This window comes from Fusarium coffeatum (genome assembly GCF_003316985.1).
Source record: "Fusarium coffeatum strain FIESC_28 chromosome Unknown BRIP53273_contig_114, whole genome shotgun sequence".
NCBI classification, from domain to species: Eukaryota; Fungi; Ascomycota; class Sordariomycetes; order Hypocreales; family Nectriaceae; genus Fusarium; species Fusarium coffeatum.
In genome coordinates, this window is record NW_022157907.1 from 117,286 (window position 1) to 136,972 (window position 19,687).

At 47.8% G+C, this 19,687-nt stretch overlaps 4 protein-coding genes across 4 annotated transcripts; 1 reads left to right on the forward strand and 3 right to left on the reverse strand.

Annotated features, from left to right (window-relative positions):
- Positions 1-761: 761 nt before the first annotated feature.
- FIESC28_05376 (uncharacterized protein) lies at positions 762-7,163 on the reverse strand (the record flags this gene model as incomplete). The annotated part of the gene is made up of 10 exons (XM_031159523.1): positions 762-919; positions 971-1,215; positions 1,270-1,318; positions 1,438-3,651; positions 3,702-3,747; positions 3,802-4,610; positions 4,660-5,719; positions 5,769-6,514; positions 6,570-7,015; positions 7,072-7,163. 10 exons carry the CDS (start codon positions 7,161-7,163, stop codon positions 762-764), a joined length of 5,865 nt encoding a protein of 1,954 aa, XP_031016406.1.
- An 876-nt stretch (positions 7,164-8,039) lies between these two features.
- Positions 8,040-10,175, reverse strand: FIESC28_05377 (uncharacterized protein; the record flags this gene model as incomplete). Its single annotated transcript, XM_031159524.1, has 1 exon — positions 8,040-10,175. The coding sequence occupies one exon, from the start codon at positions 10,173-10,175 to the stop codon at positions 8,040-8,042; it is 2,136 nt and encodes a 711-aa protein (XP_031016407.1).
- Positions 10,176-12,149: 1,974 nt separating this feature from the next.
- On the reverse strand, positions 12,150-16,505 carry FIESC28_05378 (uncharacterized protein; the record flags this gene model as incomplete). The annotated part of the gene is made up of 4 exons (XM_031159525.1): positions 12,150-12,630; positions 12,687-14,414; positions 14,464-15,268; positions 15,332-16,505. 4 exons carry the CDS (start codon positions 16,503-16,505, stop codon positions 12,150-12,152), a joined length of 4,188 nt encoding a protein of 1,395 aa, XP_031016408.1.
- Positions 16,506-17,673: 1,168 nt separating this feature from the next.
- FIESC28_05379 (uncharacterized protein) lies at positions 17,674-19,311 on the forward strand (the record flags this gene model as incomplete). The annotated part of the gene is made up of 1 exon (XM_031159526.1): positions 17,674-19,311. One exon carries the CDS (start codon positions 17,674-17,676, stop codon positions 19,309-19,311), a length of 1,638 nt encoding a protein of 545 aa, XP_031016409.1.
- Between the last annotated feature and the right edge of the window lie 376 nt (positions 19,312-19,687).

The window sequence follows — 19,687 nt, forward strand, 5'->3', positions numbered from 1 at the left end:
TTATTCTTGTGCTGATTTGATATGTATATCGGGGACTTACGCCTCAGAAAGACTCAAAAATAGCCCAGAGTACTATTTGAAGCATTTCAGATATACCTTGAACGTCGACTTGCCCTTGTAAGTAGAACAAATTATTGTTTTAATGTGCAAGAGCGTTAATGAACAAGTCCAGTAACTGGTGCTGTGGCTCAATAGGCTTAGCTTTGCTTCAGGGGCGAGTCATGACGGACGAGTGTCGCAAACTATACTCACCTGAACCTTGTGGCTTGCACTGAGAGCGAGAGCTGAGTCGACGGCGAGGCGAATAGCCAGTGTCAAGAGGTTACCACGCATCGTATGTTGTAGACAACTTACAGCAGGGGCGTAACGAAGGTGGGAGGAAAATAAGAAAGAAGAACGAAGAGAGTCGGGATGATGGACACTACTATGTATGTGACACACGGATAATATTCAGTCGCTCGTCGTTCAACTCAGCCACTTGCCCAAAACTAATAGTTCTCTGTAAGCATGGAGGCTAGACCTACATCAAAGTAGACATTGCTTCACCTGCAGAGAGGCACACCTTAATGGCAAGTGGAACAAGTGATCCACAACAAAACAGCTTGGTACTGTGGTCTAGTTGGTCATGACATCTCGTTAACACCGAGAAGGTCCCCGGTTCGAGCCCGGGCAGAACCTCAATTTTTGCCCAGACAACTACCGTGTCATTGCAATTGTATTAGATACAGGTAGCAAAAGAAAGAAGTTTATCCTGGTTGAGACTATTCCTTGGGAAACTGATATTTGAATGGGTACTTTCCCGTGCTAATTAAGTTGACCCGAAAGCGAAGCCCTACGTCGTCTGGGTCCAACCCAAAGCCAACGCAGGGATACATCTTTCCTACCGTGAACTTTTCCTTCGCCTTGTCAAGAACATTCCCTGGTGGCAAGTTAGCCATACTGCAGCTTCACACTTATACTGACCACTTACCTATCTCTAACTTCTTGCCATCTCTCGTGCAAAAGCCCTCGCCAGTCTTTGTGTCAAGATAAACACCCACAATAGCACCCTCACTATAGGTGCCGTTAGCTCCAAAGCTTTCATTAGGGTCTTCCGCTTCTTCCCCATCAACAACTAGTTTCCCATCGTCGCCATGATAGGCCCATGATTTTGCAACCCAACCTGGCAATCGATCTTCACCAGTGTCGAAGCCACAGAAGCCGAGAACAACGACCCTAGATAGCCATTAGCCGCAGTCAGTCAACTGTTACATGTACGACTTATCTTACCCCGAACCTGGATCATCAAAGATCTCGATCTCGAAATAATAATGGTCTGCTGATAACGGAATACAATGTGTTGTTCTTACACAGGCCCATGAGTCTACGTCTGATTTCTTGGTGACAGTGAACTCTTAACGTTTCAAGTTAGCATTTTTTCAACCCAGAATTGATCACATGACTTGCCGGAAATCTCTGCGCCGGTCATCTTGACGTTTTCCCAAACGTTTTTCGAGTCACAATGCCATTGCGCTTGTGGTGCTGAGTTTGGCTGTTCTGTTGGTAGGCGTTTCCTTATCTCAGTAGCAAGGTCTCTCAGTGATCCATTCGTGTCGTAGCGGTCGATGTAGGTCGCGCAGGACCATCCGTCTATATCCTTTCCCTGGTGTTCATCGATGATGCGACTCTTTATTATCTCCCGAATCTCTTTGTGAGAAAGTGCTGTTACCAGTGCGTAGAGGTCTGGCAGATCGAACCCTCCTTTCTGCAACACTTCTACCAACGGTTTCAGCAATGCCAAAGCGTAGACATCGCATTCCTCATCATCCTCTTCGACGTCGGTATCCGTGTCAGTGTCAGTGTCAGTTGCTATCGACGGTCTTTTGGTAACAAGCCAAAGCAAGAAGTCCTGGATGATGTCTTCTTCGATAATCTTTCGGAACCCTTCTTGAAGGATCGGTTTCAAGTTTGAATCTTCGTCTGAGCGACAAGCCTGGACAATCATCTTCAGACACCGAAGTCTTTCGCTGGCACTAATTCGGTGGTGTAAGAATAGGGTCCTGATTGCTTTAGTGCATTCCTCGTCAGGTGATCGATTGTCGATGCACATTTCTAGAGGTGTCCGATCGCTTCCGGATCGCTCCTCAAGCTTCAGTAAACCTTTATCCTCCTTGCTCGGTGCTGGATACCTCTCAAGGTCATTTTCAATAAGCAGATTCAGAACCTCGAAGTGTTCCTGCATAGCACAGATGTGTAACGGCCTCAGATTACTCCAGCCAGTGGCTGGCTTGTTCACGTCTGCCCCACGAGCAATCAAGGCTTTGACCACGTCTTTATATCCCTTCTCACAGGCCCACGCAAGAGGTGATTGATCGTAAGTTCTGTCTCCCGCATCAAGAATGTAGTCCCATCGATCAAGGATGGCAGGTATGAGTTCGGAAAGCCCGTTCGCACAGGCAGTGAGGAGTAGTGAGTTCTGGTCGTCGTCATATGGGTCCTTTTGAACCTTTTCTGGTTCTTCAAGATGCAACAGATGTGATGCTATCTCTTCATTGGGTTCTTCGAGAGCCATTTGAAGTCTGGTCCTACCGTATGAATCTTTGATGGTCGTGTTAGCCTCCCTGCTGACCAAGAACTTGACCATTTCGAGGCTTGTTGCATGATGGAAAGCACTCTTGCGGTCATCATCAACTTCGTCAATGCTCCTCAGCTCCACGGCGTCTAGCAACGCCTCCGCCACTTTCAGAAGATTGAGCTGTGCTAAAAGCATCAGGGTTGTGATGTTCCGGTTGTCTTTCAACAGTGCATTTGACCTGAAGCTCTCCCTTTGTCCTTCAACCAGCGCCTCTCCTTTGATAAGGCTTGTGGCAATATCCTCTCGTCTGGCTATGATTGAGTAATGTAGGGGTGTCCGTCCATCATCGTCTTTAGCATCAGTATGAAAACCATCTTCTAATAGCGTCTGAATGCTGCATTTATCTGCAACTTCAATAGCAATATGAAGGAATGTCCTACCATGTGTATAACGACAATTGGGATCCTTCCTAGAGAACCTCAGCAGGATACTACTGGTTTCTCTGTCCAGGTAAAACGACTTAGCTTTATTTCCGTCCTTGGAATTCTGTGTAGTGTCACAAACAGCACCGTCCTCTGGCGGCACCGCTCCAGCGAACTTCCGTCTTTCGCTTTCCAGATAGTAGTCGACAGACGACTTTCCAATGTCGTCAAGAGTATTAGAAAGAGATCCAAGCTCCAACAACTTCAATGCAACTTCTTCCTGTGCAAGTCTGGCGGCGACATGAAGGGGTTGACGGCCCCAAAAGTCTTTCTTCGAAAGAAATGGCAGCAAGTCGATTTTTCGAGCAACCAATTTGAGAGAAGAAAGCCTCCCGCGCTTAGCGATCAGATGGAGAGGGGTCATACCATCGATACCACATCCCTGCATAGCTAGCTTCTGGTCCTCGGAGCTAAGGTAATCGAGGATTTCCTCAATCTTGGCATCCCTACCTAGGAGACAGGCAATATCAAGAGGGCTGCGGCTGTATTTACAGCGAGACCTGCAAATTTGCTCCGCCTTTTTCTCCCAATACGAAGGCAGCCGACTAAACTCAGCTACACATTCGTAATGGTACGCTGTCCACCCAAAGATATCCTTGCTTCTCGTAAGCGGCTCTAATGGTAGGTTACTTAGCAAAGAGTTAAACGATGGTTTGATTTCCTACCTTGGTCTTTAACATTACGATAAGCTTCCTCTCGTACGTAAAACGTCTTCATTCAGTGAACATCAGCATTATGTGAAGGGATGCTGTATGCTGGACTTACAGGTTCGGCGCTCCTGCATGCTTTCACATGGCTCCTTGTGAATTCAAGGGTTTTCCTGGCAAAGTCATAGTCAATTTCTGCTGTGGGGTTGTCGTCCGAAAGCTTCAGGGAATCGGCGTCGCTAAACCGCTTGAAGATGCTACTGAAGACATCCCAGCGATCTTGCTTCAAATATACAGGCTTGAGTTTCTCCAAAACCTCGGAGAATTTAGCTGAAGCAAGGTCTTCGACAACGAGCCTGAGCGCGGCGTCCAATTCTGGTGATGGGGCACTATGCTCGTCATAGTCTTCACAAGCAAATGACAGAAAGTCCATGGTGGCTGTCACAATCCCAACATCTAGTTTGTCATCGATGCTCATCTTGTCTGCTTTGATCGTCGCGAGGAGCGTCCTATGACAGTTGGCTATCTCAAGCCACCCGGAGCTCTGGTTCATCTGAGGAACAAGCTTGAGAACTACCTGATTTGGCAGAAGTTTGTGGGAACTCAGGGCCGGTATCATGCAGAGAAGGATGTTTTTCCTATCTCCCATTCCATATGTCTCCATTTTCCTGATCAAGCCGTCGAGGCGCTGGTGGTTAAGTTTGAGTTTGAGCCACGTCTGGTCTAGGTCATGGGATTCAAAGACCTGATGACGGTTCATCTCAATCTCTTTCTGAGCATCTTCATCTTTCGGTTGAAGGCAGCCCTCGGGTAGATGTTGAGCAACTGTCCACATGAAACTTGTGAACATATGTTGGGCTAGAATAACCGGGAGAGAGTCCTCCGAGCGTACTCCTAGCTCTTTCTTCTCACCGTCGATATGATTGTCTGGATACTGGTCAGCCTTATTTCTGGAATATTCAAGGCCATTTCCCACCTTGCACATTATCTCTTTCAAATCCATTGAAGCCAATGACGATCTCCGCGTCCTCTTTTCGTTTCTCATCCTTTGACGATCTGCTCTTTTCGCTGGGTTGTGGCTCACTCATTTTAGCGGTAAGATTATCTACCCACCAAGATATATCCCGCTTGAGCACATCGTCTTTGAGGTTGTTGCCAATGATTCGATAGTAGTCGTAGATCAGTGAATCTCCAGTCCTCTCTCGCCGCCAATCTGTGACTCTCTTGTTCTTTTTCTCCTCCTCGCTCGTATTCTGGGGCTTTTTTGCATCGACACTGGCCATCCAAAGCGACATTGCCGCGTCTATGAGGCCAAGGTCAACCTCAAACTTGCCTTCTTTCTTCTTTGGTGCAATCCTGAACTGAATAGTATCTTGGCTCCCCGTAATGTCCGAGTTGCCAGCTCGTAGGAGCCAGTTCAAAGACTCTAACTTACGCGATGAGGAAGCAGGGAAGAATTCATTCATGACGAGCTCGATCGACTGGACAAGAGCAAGAGCACTGGGGGAAGACCTCGTTTTCCATCTTGAAAGATCTCCAAGTCGTCTCCTTACACGAAGAAGGTGCTGACTAGTTGGGGATGTAAAGTTCTTATCCGTAGATTGTCCAGAAGGCTCCTTGCTCGTCTTATCGGCTGGCTCGTCTGTCGTCTGAGTCCCTGGATTCTTTTCAAACTGCACAAAGTGATGGGAGTTCTCTAGTCTCTGATCCGGTGTGATAACTTTCCATTCAAAACACTCTTTAGGATCCACTTCCTTACCGTCCCCCTGTGAGACCCAGTAGCGTGATCGAGGCCCCTTACTGAACACTATCCGCGCGGCAAGGAAGTCTATCTCGTACCATTGGAAAGCACGGATGTGTTCTATGGGTTTTCCAAGTCGTCTTCTAATTGCCGCCCTAATGAGTGCCATTGCGAAGATAGCGCCGAGTTGAGCGATAGAACAAGGAAATGCAAGACCTCTAAGCCCCATGAACTGTGCTGTGAAGCCTAAGGCTGCCGAGAGGGCCGCTCCAACGGTAAGCCACTCCCAAAGAAGCTATTCATAAGGTCAGATATCGATGCCATCTTACAGTGTTAGGACTTACTTCTTCATTATCGCTGCGTCGGGTCACTTTGGGTTTGGATTTATCCCTCTTCCGATGCCTTTCGGGCTTATCATTCCTGCTGGAAGTCACGATTCTCCTCTTGGGCCCTACTGCAATGATATAGCCGTTAAATGATTGGTCGTTGACTCTCTGCTTATTTTGTAACCATAGAAGTCGTGGTGCGTTATCCTCAGAAATTGCCTCACCACTGACCTGGGCTTTCCAAGAGTACTCGTCAGTGCTCCACTCCACGATAAACGAGCAAAGTCCAGTACCAATTGACAGTAAAAGGGAGCCAGCGGCGTAGCAGGGAAATCCATAGACCTTGGATTCAAAAATGTCTGATGAGTTAGGACTGACTCGGTAAGCAACAATCGCAGCAATAGCGATCAATCCAGTCTGTATAAGAACTCCTGTGACGGCTGCTAGAAATATTTCATGATGCTTTTTGATCCAACGGCTGTCGAAGTGATCAGATGTATTGTTGAGTTGGATATTTGGCGGGCTTCGATATGCCCGATCTGCACGGGGAGGCAAACTCCGGGGCTTCTCAAACTTATCCTTTGCCGTTTCCTCGGACTCTTCCGTCTTCTCCTCTACTGCTGTTTCTAGGTCCTTTGGTTCGTTTTTATCTGTCCTCTGTGGCTTTTTGGGGGTGGAGGATGGACTAGCATATAACTTGCGAAGCTGTCTCTTCAAGTTCTGAATACGAGTTTGGATGAACTCGGCGCTTCGACCCAGGTATTCTTCATGGTCCTTTTAGCCAACCGTTTAAATTGAAAGACAAGATATACCACTTACCCTGACACCTGAGATGCCCTTGCTCTTGCGCTGTCTGTAAGGAGTGGATTCCACACGATACCTTCTCAGGATCGTGTTTCGGCGGGTTGGGGTCAACCATCCGATCAAATTCCTTCCAATTATTCTCACACTGCCCATACTGATTTGGGAAGATGAGAAACTGCGCGATCTCAGGGTTTCCCATAGCTCGGACAATAGAGTTACCGTTAAAGATTTCGCAAACCTCTCCAGATGTCGATGACATAAGCTCTATCTCAGCTTGTGCTCGATTCTCTCGGGCGCGACCGATAAATGCTTTTGCTATAGGCATGCCTTGAACGCGAAGGGCTCCAGTGATTGCTGTAATGATGCCCAGTGGCACCATCGCAAATATAAGGTGGTCTACCCATGTCAGGCTTTCGCTTGTGAATTGCTTTGCAAACTGATCTCCAAACAAGGCGAGGATTCTAACAGAGAATTTTTTAGCTTTGTAAAACCATGGGCTTGGGTTACAATAGCTTACGGGGCGATATCTGAAAGCAGATTGAAGGCGAACTCGGCATCGTCTGCCGCAGCGACAGGCATCACCATAAAGGCCAGTATGGGGAGACTCATTGCGGTGCTCATGGTAGCGTTACACAGATCCTCCACGAAAGCGAGGAGTGCTGTTGTAGGAACTAAGTTTCATGAAGAAGAGGGGTTTTCTCACAGGTAGCATGTGATATATGTAACCTTGTTCAGGCTTCCAGTCAAGCGCTGTCAACTCTGAAATGCAGGCTGTCACATTCTTACCTGGTATACAATTTCTTGACCATGTAGGAGGGCGGCCGAGCAACTAATTGGTCCTGATGGCCTCATTTCGTGTGGAGGGGCGGAAGATCATTCTGTTTCAAGGTGTCGGGGCGTCTTATTAGCATAAAAGGCGTTCAATACTACGCAGCCAAGATGTGCTTTGGGCGGTAAATGGCAATTCACGCGAGAGCCTGCTTTTCAGCTGACCAAGGGTTATGCTGACGGTAGTACAAAGTGGAGGACGACACCCTATCAGAGTTGAGGGGTAGCCTGTTGGTTGTAAAGTGAGGCGGGCCGGCATCATCTGCCATTGATTGGTGCACACTTTTTATTCATAAATGATCTTTCGATAAAAGTCATGAATAAAAGATACTGCAATGATGCTATAATGAACTTCCAGAGTCAAGTGAAAATAGCTATAGCCTTTGGTTGAAGTAGCCTCTGGCTGCATCTGCAGAACAGTTACTGCACTTTTGTTTCCGGGACGTATTGTAAATCTATCTTTATAGGTTGAATGATTGGTTCGAACAAAAATAAAGTAAGTCGACCAATCAATATGCTCTGATACTTGCACAGGGTCAGCTGATTAAAATAGTGTTATAATTGGTCTACAGTCATCAGATGCAAGTCAACAGCATTTAAGAATTGATAGTAAATGTATTATGTCTGGGTGTCTATGTACGCAACTAAGCTGTCAGATTATAGCACGATCTGAACAGTCTTGGACATGCTAGGGGTTCCATTGGACATAACAAAGAGGTAGTAAAATCCAGGCAAAAGGATACCGTTGTCGCTAGGCAGCTTAACAGAATAATCGTTACCCTTCTTGGAGAAGTTGGTAAGAGGAACACGTCGCTGATCAGTGTTGACAGAGTGGGTAGCACTACCCATACGGACAAGAGACATGGTGATCTTGCCAGTAGCGTTGGTAACCTTGAACTTGAGAGTGGCACCAGCCTTGACACCCTTGGTGGTAAGACCATTGATGAGAGGTCGGTCAGCCAGAGAACCGTCCTTCTTGAAGAGGTAAGGAGGCTGGAAGATCTCGCCGTCGGCGTGGTCAGCGCCCTTGTTGCAGCCAGCGGTGGAGCCACCGATCTTGTTGACGTAGCAGAGACCACCACCACCGATGAAGACGGTGGCATCGGGGAGAAGGATGGAGACGGAGTGGTAGTTGCGGGGAACAGCGTGGGGAGCAAGCTGGGTCCACTTGTTGGTAGCAGGGTTGTACAGCTCGGGGATCAGGATACCGTCGGTGTTGGTGAAGACCATGGACTTGCGCTGGCCACCAGTAACGAGGACAGTTCCGTCAGGAAGGACAACAGCGTTACCGAAACCACGGGGGAAAGCCATATCAGCGACACGCTTGACAGAGGCAGACTTGTAAGCCTCGCCGAGAGTGGTGATGTGAGCGTGCTTGTTGGCGTCGGCGTTGGTGTAATCGGGAGCACCACCAGCGGAGAGAATCTTGCCGTTAACAGCATCGTACATGACAAAGATACCGCACATCGCGTCGATGTTGTCTCGGGTACCAGACAGACGGACAGAGCCCTTCTGCTTGGTGCTGTACCAGTGCTGGGTCTTGGAAGGACCGGCTTGGAAGACGGAGCCCTTCTTCCAGCCGAACAGCCAGGCGTGGTTGTCCTCACGCCAGATACCCTCGTGATCCTTGGTGAGCATGGGCTTCACGTCGGCGCCGGTGAGGAGGGTCCACTTGTTGGTCTTGGGGTCGAAGACCTCACCGGGCTTACCCTCGCGACGACCAGAGTAAGCACCACCGATAGTGAAGACACGGCCGTCGGAGAGGATGGTGGATGATTGGTAACCACGGGCCATCTGCAGATCGGGACCACGGGTGAAAGAGTTGTCGCGGGGGTTGTAGAAGGTGACGGCCTCAGCGTCAGAGCCACCCTGGATGATAATACGACCATCGCCAAGCTGGCTCATACCAGGGCAGAACATGTCGTGGTGAGTATCAGCAACCTCACGACGAGCAATGTTTCCGGTGGGAAGGTTCATGGCACCGAACTGGGTGCGACCAGAGGCACCACCGAAAGCATCGGGGCCCCAAGAAGAGAAGAAAAGAAGTTCTTGAGACTGGGGGAATGTGGGAACGACGTAGGCAGCGACAGGAATGAGAGGAAGGCGGATGATGTCGGACCATCGGCCGAGGGTGGCAGGCTTGACAGGGGTGGGCAGCTTAACGACGCTGTATCGCTTGCTCTGAACCCAAAAGAGAGAATTGGCAGGCTCAGCAGCCTTGATGTGGCAAACCTTGTCCTGGTTGTCGTAGACAGCCTTCTTGCAAGCCGCAATGTTGGAGCACTGATCGGCGCAGGCAGCCAGAGAAGCAACATTCTTGATCTGTCGGGCCGAAGCACCAACAAAGTCTGTCTGATGACACACATCGAAAGTCTTACCCTTGCCCTTACGAGACTTGTACTGATGACCGCCGGTAGGGCAAACAGAGATGAATTTGCCCTCATCAACATTCTTGAGGACAATAGCGTCAAAGTTCTTGTCAGCCTCCCAGTTCATGCGATCAGCGTTAGCCTCATCCTTGACATGGCAGACGCGACCCTTCTTGTCGTAGACGGCCTTGACACAGCGAGGATCCTGGTTGCAGATCTGGGCGCAGGCGTTGGTGTTGCGGACATCCTTGACGACCTTGAGAGAGCCTCCTCCGTTCTTGTAATCGGTGTTGCGGCAGATGGAGTAGTCGGCGCCGGATTGGGCGGTCCAGGTGGCTTCCTTGGTGGGACACTTGGTGAGAGCGGCGGAGGTGAGGGGAGAAAGTAAAAGGGCTCCTAGAGCCACAGTGTTGATTTGAACCATGGCGATTAATCGAGATTGTTGGTGTTGTTGAACGAATGTGTGGTGTTGTTAACGATAGTGTGGTTATTGTTGAGATAACGATAGTGGTGTTGAGTCGGATTAATAAAATTAATTGTAATTAAGTACGCGCTGCGATCGATCACGAACGAATATTAGAATTGAAACAAATAAAGAAATAAACGAAGGAATTACTCGAACAAAGAAACGAGTACAGAGAAGGAGGGAATGATCCTGTCTACCAACAAAAAAAGAGTGGACGAAAAGAAGGGTTTTATGTTTCTGAGCGGCTGCCTCAATTGGATTTTTGCTACCCTTGTTCGATCTACTATGTTTAGAGCACCCTTGATCTTAATCGTCGGTTTGTATGGATGGAAATAATACGACTCCCCTGTATTGTGGAGTCGTCTAGGAGTACCTGACACTAACTAACCCGACGGGTCCACGCCAAGCAGGGACAATACGACTTGAACGGTCCCTGGGCGGGTGGTTTTATTACTAACGCTATCTGATATAGCTCCCGTTCACGTTGCTCTGTGATGGTGCCATGGTGGAGAAGGCCCTGAGAGGAATCCAGGAGCTATGACGGTTACAGCTGTCATCTGGTTCAGAGCACGGGTGAGTTTTTAGGCGAAGTCGTCTATCCATTCTTTAGACTTTATAGTCAGTTTGATATAGATCTTGGCTTATCAACACAACTATGATCCATCTTGGCTTTATCAACGCAACTATGCTTATCACAACTCATCAGGCAGTTGACAAAGTCTTGGCAATAACACGGCGCTTAAGAAAGCTGTTTGTAAACACGACCCAGAATAAGTTGCATAAAATCCTTGTACTTCACCTGAGCGCTAAAACATCCACATGTGGTGAGAGGGTTATTATTTCCGTCGGGAAATATCTTTGCCTTATCCGTACAAGCTGTGTCCGTTCTGAGAAAGAGAATCGTACCGGCCTATAGCCCCCGGTTTGGTTCGGCTGTTCCTGGTAACTAAGCCAGGGTTCGAGGTCAGGTGGGTCTGATAACGGTGCTCGTTCCACGATCCCCTTTTTCTCGTTTGATGGAAGCGGGAGATCTGGTTTCCGTCGCTGAGAACGGTTGGGTCGGCCAATTAGATTCGTCTTGGCTCATTGAGCGTCACCTCAATAGGAGAAGTCCCGACGGGCTTAGACGAATGTCCGGAAGAAGAAAGGAAGAAATATCAATTGAGCGGTGGTGATGGATACTGATTGCTGATATTAGTTAGCACCTGGAATAAAGTCCGACGGCTAAACTTGTACTTTGCGAGATGGTATTCCCGATATTGGTCATCTGTTGTTGAATACACTGAGGCAGCTTGCACGTGGGAATGACGATTGCTGATCTTTGCCTTATCGCGATGACACTCTCAGCTGAAAGTGTTTAACGATCTTGCAGGGTACAAACACGACAGACTAACGAAATACGCGATTTCCAATTTCCGGGCGTGGTCTCAATCGTCGGAACAAAATAACGGCTTCCACTGGGGTATCCAAAGAGGTTCTTATGGTTTTTTGCAAACACATTGAAATCAAGACAACACTGAACACTATATTACCCTAGGCCATCAATCGCACTCGTAACGCTTCACTGTGCACAGCCTCATTCTTGAAAACTCTATTTATTTTCAGTATACCGATGAATTGCAAGGGGCTGATGGACCCAGACGCGAGCTTCAAAAATGCGTTACCCTACACCTCCAACCGGGTGTACCCGCCCCGGTCTCATGGTGCTCGGGCCGATATGATCTGCATCCTGAAGGTTTCGGCATTTGATCATGTCCTCATAGTTGTTGAGCTACTTAAAGTAATGTTGTTCTGAATGCACAAACAGAGAAACGTGTTAAATAAGTTAAACTTCTCGGAAGCTGCCAGATCAGCGCATTTACTACCGGCGCTCGCTTGAGGTTTTTGAACTGGGTCTTGACTCTGTAAATAAACAAATTGCATGATAGACTTTTACAATTTATAAATACTTGAAGGAGCCATGTCCTGGGCATATTGTGGCAATGCGCGACTGTTAATTCTCTCCTGCTTGATAAAATCGAGGGCCTTACCATTCTGTCGCAATTCCTGCCATGCTTCAAGAAGGCGCTCCCTCACCAAAAGGAAAAAGTCATTTCTCCAATGTTTAAAGCATAGCCTGTGAGTCTTCGCAATATTTCCATTCCTTTGTTGCTGCGTTTGTACCCAAAGATCAAGGGGGCGGTACCAATGTATGAGGGAATAAGTAGAAACACCAAACAAAAACCACTTTTTAACATAAAACTCCAGAAGGGCTGTCCCTGTATGAGTTGCCGAGATGTCTGCGAGATCCTTGAGATAAAACTTGAGGCATTTCGATAAAACATCATATAATATATCGCGCAGTCGAACAATTGAGTTTTCAACTGTGTCGAGGTGCTTGGCGATCTTGGTTTCCGTAATCATAAAGATGTCACTAATTGTACAGTCAGTACTTATAAGAGTAAGTTGATATAGCAAGGCTTTACTTACGAGGAGGGCAGAGGCGTATCCGATGGGAAAAATAATATGGTATAATTCGAAAGCCTCCGTGGTTTAAGAAGAACGTTCCATGTTTCTCTTTGAACACTCACGATCCGCGCGTGAAGCTTCGGCAGCTTGACAGTATCTACCTCACATCTAGGATCCACCTGTTGAATTCTCTGCAATTTAGTCAACGACTCCTGGAGATCTGTCACCGTGAGATCCTTGACGGTCATCCCCGAAAGTGTCTTCGCACCGGCATCGGCACCATTGGCAAGGAGTATCGCGGCGATCTCCTCCTGCGGCCCTCCAAGCCAGTCTATTGCCTGTGATGCAACATGTAGTGCTGTATAGCCGGAGTTGTTCTGAGTATCCAGATTAACTCTGTACTTCTTACTTGCCAACAGCTTGACGCCCTCCAGGCAACCTATATCGACGGCGAGATGGAGAGCGGTTCTGCCACGGAGACCTTGCTTTCCCCAGTCTGCTCCATGTTCCAACAGACGTTTCATTATCGCCACATTTACTTGCATGGATGCGAGCATCAAAGCGGTACTCCCGTCACGGCCAGCGTGGTCTGTATCGATGTCCGCTGCTGTGAGAAGTTGTTCCACCACTTCGTCTTTCCCGGCTTTTGCCGCTTTGTCCAATGCTGTGTTTCCATCTGCATCCTCATCATTGACGTTTATTTCTTTCTTCTTCAGCAACAGGTTCACGACCTGTGTGTGGCCCTTCTCCGCGGCAACCGATAAAGCCGACCCTGTATGTGGGCCTCGAATATTGATCTTAATAGCCGAATGTTGAAGAAGCTCCTTCACGACAGAACGGTGCCCAAGCTTTGCGGCATGAATCAACGCGGTAACTCCAAACACGTCGATTGCATTTATGTCCACGTTCTTTATAATGAGAAACCGCCTGACGGTGTCAGCCCATCCCATTTTTGCAGCAATTGATAGCGGCGTGGAACCCATGCCGTTTTTAATCGTAGGGTCGCACCCAGCCCGTAGCAGGAGCTCAAGGATATCATTTAATCCAAAGCCGGCTACAAGATGCAGCCCGGTCATACTTCGAGACTCCTGCGGCGACAGGCTGTATTCCATAGCCTGGGCGCAAGCCTCCGCTTTTGCCAAGTTCGTGAGAAAGTCAACTGTCACCTCTTCCTGTATCTGGGATGCATGACGTGCGTGTCGGCCCCAGTACTGTGCCACATAGATGTAGAAGGGGTTGCATCGAATGCGTGCTTCCATCTCTTGCACTCTCTCACATATTCCGCTCTGAAAGATATCAAAGGCCAAATAAGTGATGCATGTCATGGTAATAACGTACTGTGTGTCTGGGAACCAGCGTTCCTGTGTTCTCTGAAAGTATTCTTTGGTGGTAAAATGGACCAGGCGAATCTCTCGGCTCTCAGGATCAATTCTGACCAATCCAGCACAAACCTCCACCATCTCCTGCGGAATATCACCTTTATCAAGACCGGACTGTCCGATCTTGACTGCGAGTGCATGTTCGAGTTCAGACTCTTTCATTGGCCTCACGGCACAAGTGACCCAGGATAGAAGCCTTTTAAATAGGTCTTTGCGCTTGCCATTCTGACGCTCGATTCGCCCCATGCATCGCTCATACGCTTCATCATACGCTTGCCGTCCAGTTGGTAACAAAGAAAATACCTCCATGATGTCATTCTCTGAGATTTGTCCAATTAGGAAGTCCATATAAAGTGCCGCAAGTAGAAACCTGCAGCTGTTAACCTTACTATATGGTTGCAGGGGATGAATACACTTACATCCCGTTTACCCGATTAATAATCTCTGTCTTGATCTTGCTGGAAAGCTCATGATTGTTTTCCACAAATTGTGGCAACTTGTGCATGTTGCCATCTATGTATCGCTCGATATCGTGATTTCCGGCATGTATCTCTAATACAGTACTGTTTTGAAACCTTTGCTGGATCTCTGTATCATGCCTAGAGGTTCCCAGAATGCTTGTGCTTGTCTGGGCTTGAAGATCAAATATGGCTTGGAGAAACAGTTTACGCGTACCATTGTTCTGGCACTCATCGACAGCATCGATGACAAGAAATACCTTTGTGTACGAAGCAGTCACGGTATGGAGAGTCTTAAGAATTTCCTCCCACGAGGGTTTTGTCTGGTTTCTCTGGTGATCTTGATAGAGACGTGACAGGGCTCCAGGTCGTAGGCGAGTTAACTGCTTTACCAAGCTTGCAATCAGGTTGTCAGCCGTCTGCTCGTACTGTCGATTAAAATCGAAGTAGATAAAAATGACAGCAATGTCTGGATCGTCTCGAAATTGTTGCTGGAGGTGATCGATGATGGTTGCAGCTATGAATGTTTTCCCCGCTCCAGGTATCCCCGGACAGAGTAAGGTTTCGGGCTTAGTGGCACATAGCCACTCATGGAATTCCTCTGATTCAAGAACCCAGTGACCCGTTTCCGCTTGTCTCTGGCGAAGAACATCACGATGCTTACTGCCGTGGTCGATTGGGGTCAGCCAGTTTAAGTATCTCTCTTCTTCTTGAAGTTGCTGATTACGAACAAGCTCTTGGGTTTGCTTTTCTATTCTTTGAACTCCTAGGATAGTGAGAACAAGTTAGTCTTGATATTCTAAATAACCATGTACATTGTTTGACTGACCCTCCGTTATCTGCCTCATGGATTTCATTTCCTTCACTCCAATAGGTGATATAGTGAGAAGTAGCTTCTTGCCGTATGCTGCAGCCACAGCAGAAGCATACGGTTGCCAGTCCCACCTCTTGTATGAGTCGGCATAATCGCTGATACCGCGTATAACCAAGCATGGGAAATCGTCCATGATACCAGCGGCCTCCATTTCGAAACATATAACATTGTCTCTCTTGGCGAGTTCATCCCGCTCCACGCCGTTCTTGACCACGGAATTCCCAGAACCGATGTTACCATAGTGGATCTTTGGCATGTTCGTTGGTCGGGAAGATCGACGTGCTGGCTTGGATCTGAGATACCATATGCCGACAATCCATGCACAAGACATGGTACAACAGGTCCAAAGAAGAATTGATAGACCCCACGGTGTGTTCTCGGTATCCCCACGCCATACCTGCAAGTAAGTGGCGGGGAGTAATAATGCAGCACCACATGCGACCAAAAGGTCGTTGCTCTTGGTGGTTTGATAATAATCGGTGTTGAAGAGAACATCCCTTGCTCTCTTGGGATATGTCCATTCTTCGTCCGGATCCTCTTCATCGATAAACTTGTCATTGACTAGATCTGAGATAGCTCTGCTCAGGTTCTTAGTCGTGTGCAGGGTGTTCATTGCTGATAGCAATAGACCCGGCGGCTTGTTGAGAGTTCCCAAACGATGAAACCCATCAACTTTCCGCCTGCCCATGTCGTATTGAATAACTCCCCCACCTTGCTCGGTCGGCTCCGACACAACAATGTCGCCAAGCCGAACATCGTTCCAGGAAGAGTCCTTGCCAGGTACACCACCTCCCACGCCAACCATTAGGCAGAACCTGATATTTGGAAAGGTGTTTTGCATTGATTTGGCCGCAGTGGCTGCACGATTGGTGCCAGCTTGAGGGAGTGAGGTAATTGCAACATTGTGCTGCCCAATACGTCCCAAAAGATAGTTATTTCCGTCCTGCTCTGACTGAACCATTAGTGCTGGGTGTTCTTCATCCAGCATCGCGCGTGCTGCTTTCAGCTCGCATTTCAGGGCACATATCCAGCCGACTGTGTAATTGTCCGGTGGGAAATGCACACCGGCCTCACTGTCACTCGATGCCTCTTGGCTGTCATCGATGCTACCGGACGCGTCCCGGGCCATTTTTTGATCGGCTGGTTACTGTTTCTTGTTGTGAATTTTGCTCGGCTCCGGAGTGTAGATTGAAAAATAGAAAATGGCACAGTTGCGCTTGGTCAACGAGAGCCTTGTTGCTTTGTATATAGGCTTGCTTCCATGTGGCCACAGCACTGGTCAGATCATCTGCAAATACGTGGGGCTGTGCAAAACGATTGTCAGGCTCAAGATTAAGCTCATAGGCGATTCGCTCGACCTTGGCATCCAATAACAAGCCATATGATGCAGCCACTGCCTTTCATTTACCCGTTTCAGAAAGATGAGGCCTCCCATCAACTTCCATCATCGAAAAGGATGTCAAGGCTTTATGGCAGGCAGACTCACAATGGTTGAAATGGTAAGCGCCAAGTTGAGAAAAGCAAAAGACTGATTCGTTGTTGTCTGCCTTGATCAAGTGCCAAGACCTGGTCAGCCTACAGCAGCTTACACGTCTAGCGTTTAGGCATCTAAAGACCGCATTCAATAATACCTCTTTGAAACGCGGCTTGGTTATGAGACCTGTAAAATGATAGCTATATATTAATGAGGAGATGTATGTATCCATTCAAACGCCACTCAAAATCACAACCTGGATATCTCATCTTTGCATTACAGGTGGACTCAAGGCTAGAGACAGCCCTCGGCATTCAGGCTGTTCAAGCCTCTTTTCCACTTTTATTTCATAGGCGACCCTAGCATGCCTCTAACCATGTCAGATTGTAACGCAGACTGTCAACATGTGATCTGCACTTGTTGCACCCATCCTTTTATCATACCTGCCGTATTTAGCTTAACAGAAGCTGAGTAAGCAGTTGAAATTCAGCCTAGGATTACCGTGGAACCTTCACGCACAGCATCTCAGTTAATATTTGCCTCAATCGTTTAACATATCTCGACATCGAGTACAGCAGTCTCATCTAGGTCCAGCAAAAATCTATACTTTTGCCCTTTATCAGTATTTACGCCAAGAATGTCTGCTTTCCATCCTTTATCTAATAGTTGGTTTCGCCTCCTTCGCCTTTCTCCCATTACACCAGAACATAAAAGCCATGAGCTGGTCTCCTTCGAACTCGGCGATTCACCTTGCTACAACGCTCTCAGTTATTGTTGGGGCGAATTCGAAAGGTCAAGCTCAATCCAGTGTAACGGTAATATTATGATGGTTACACCGCACCTTAAAGAAGCCATCGGCTGTTTAGGGACTATCAACCGTGATACCGAATGGATATGGATTGACCAGATTTGTATTAATCAAGAAGACGACTTGGAGCGTGCTGTTCAAGTCGGAATGATGAAAGACATATATGCATCATGTAAAGGAACTATTATCTGGTTAGGAAGCCACGTTGAAGAGATTGAAACAGTTCCTACTCTTGTTGAGCGTCTTTCAATCTTTTATGCTGAAGACATGAACCCCGACGGAATACGGAAGCGCAGTAGATACACGAGGGCCGAGTACGAAAGTCTGAAGCTACCCCCAGCTCACGATACCGCTTGGGATGCCCTTAATAATATCCTGTGCCGACCATGGTTCATAAGATCCTGGGTCATTCAAGAAACCGCTCTCTCGAGACACCTACCCCGCATATTGTGTGGGACCGAGGAGCTGTCATGGCGGAGCTTTGTCTCGGCGACGCTGTGGGTATTGGATATCTCTTATGAGTTCACCCCGCTGAGCCGCACCCCAGCAAACGTTCCAGCTCTTCGGTCTATCAAGTTCTTCAATGAACTCTTGACGTTCGGATTACCCTGGGACCTGATGACCTTGCTGAATAAATCGATCCAGTCAAAAGCGTCGGAACCAAGAGATAGAGTGTACTCGCTTCTTGCCCTGACGAACGAATTTGGGGACAAAGGGAGCCTGCCCCCAGCTTTACGGGCAGACTACCAGAAGCCAGTCGGAACAATCTTTCGTGATGTTACTCGGCATATCATATCTACGACTAAAAGCCTGCGAATTTTCACACTCATTCGCTATACCCCTGATTGGAATAGCCTGCCATCTTGGGTAATTGATTTCAGTGCCAACGCCGAATGGTTTAGGATATCATATTTCTCTTGGGACCCGTATAGTAAGAACGGACATTCCTTAATGGAAATTTCCAATGATGCTGCCGGAGGTCATCAAGTTGTCATTGATAATTACTTGCCCGATCATGTTCTTGGTCTACAAGGGCTTCGAATCGATAATATTGACGAAATAAGCGACATCATGAAACAAGACGAGGTCTCTTCATTCAACCTTACAGTCTGGAAGGCCTGGAAAAAAGCCTGCGAACGGCTTAGCAGTAGATACCAGACCATCGAGGCGATAGCTCGCGCCTTTATGGTCACACTGACGGCTGATTGGAGTCTCAGCGATAGCCAGCGAATTGGCGATCTGCCTTTAATTTACTTCTGGCGCTACCTTTTGGACGTCTGCAATGAGAGTTCCACAAATCCAGCGCTCAAAGATGCCTTTAATGCGGAGCGTGCGTACATCAGGGACATCATATCAGCCGAGACAGAGAGAGCCAACGACGAAAACCTATTCTCGTTACATCTTGACGCTGCACACGAACGGCGATTATTCTTCTCGAAAGACCTGGCATACATTGGACTCGGACCGAAGATCCTGGAGAAAGATGACATTATCTGCGTCTTGTTCGGAGGAGCTACGCCTTTCGTTCTACGACCACCTGGAGATCAGTACCGGCTTGTCGGTGAATGTTATGTATATGAGTTGATGACAGGAGAGGCTATTCAGGATTGGAAAAGTGGCAAGCATACCTTGAATGATTTCCAGATCTATTAGGAATCGCTGCTTGCTATCAGTGTTTATGTTTACTGCTATTTGTGTCACTTCTTTCGAAAGGACACTTGGCTGTATTTTCTGGTTGGCGGGATGATAACATCAATGGACTGAACCAAAAAGTTTATCGCGATTCTCATGTCATCAGCCGAACCTGCAGTTTTATTGGAGAGGACTCAACCTAAGCTAATACATCTATAGCACGAAGATTTCCGTATCATTCTGCGCCATTTGACACCTGTAATAGCATCCTCATCATCGCAGGAGATGGCAACGCCGGTGAGTTGCCTGTGCGTACTGATTCAGCTGTCAACATGCCGTTCGATACCCTATACTATTTCCTATTTGGGGTGCTCTGTCTCAGAACCCCGCTCTGATA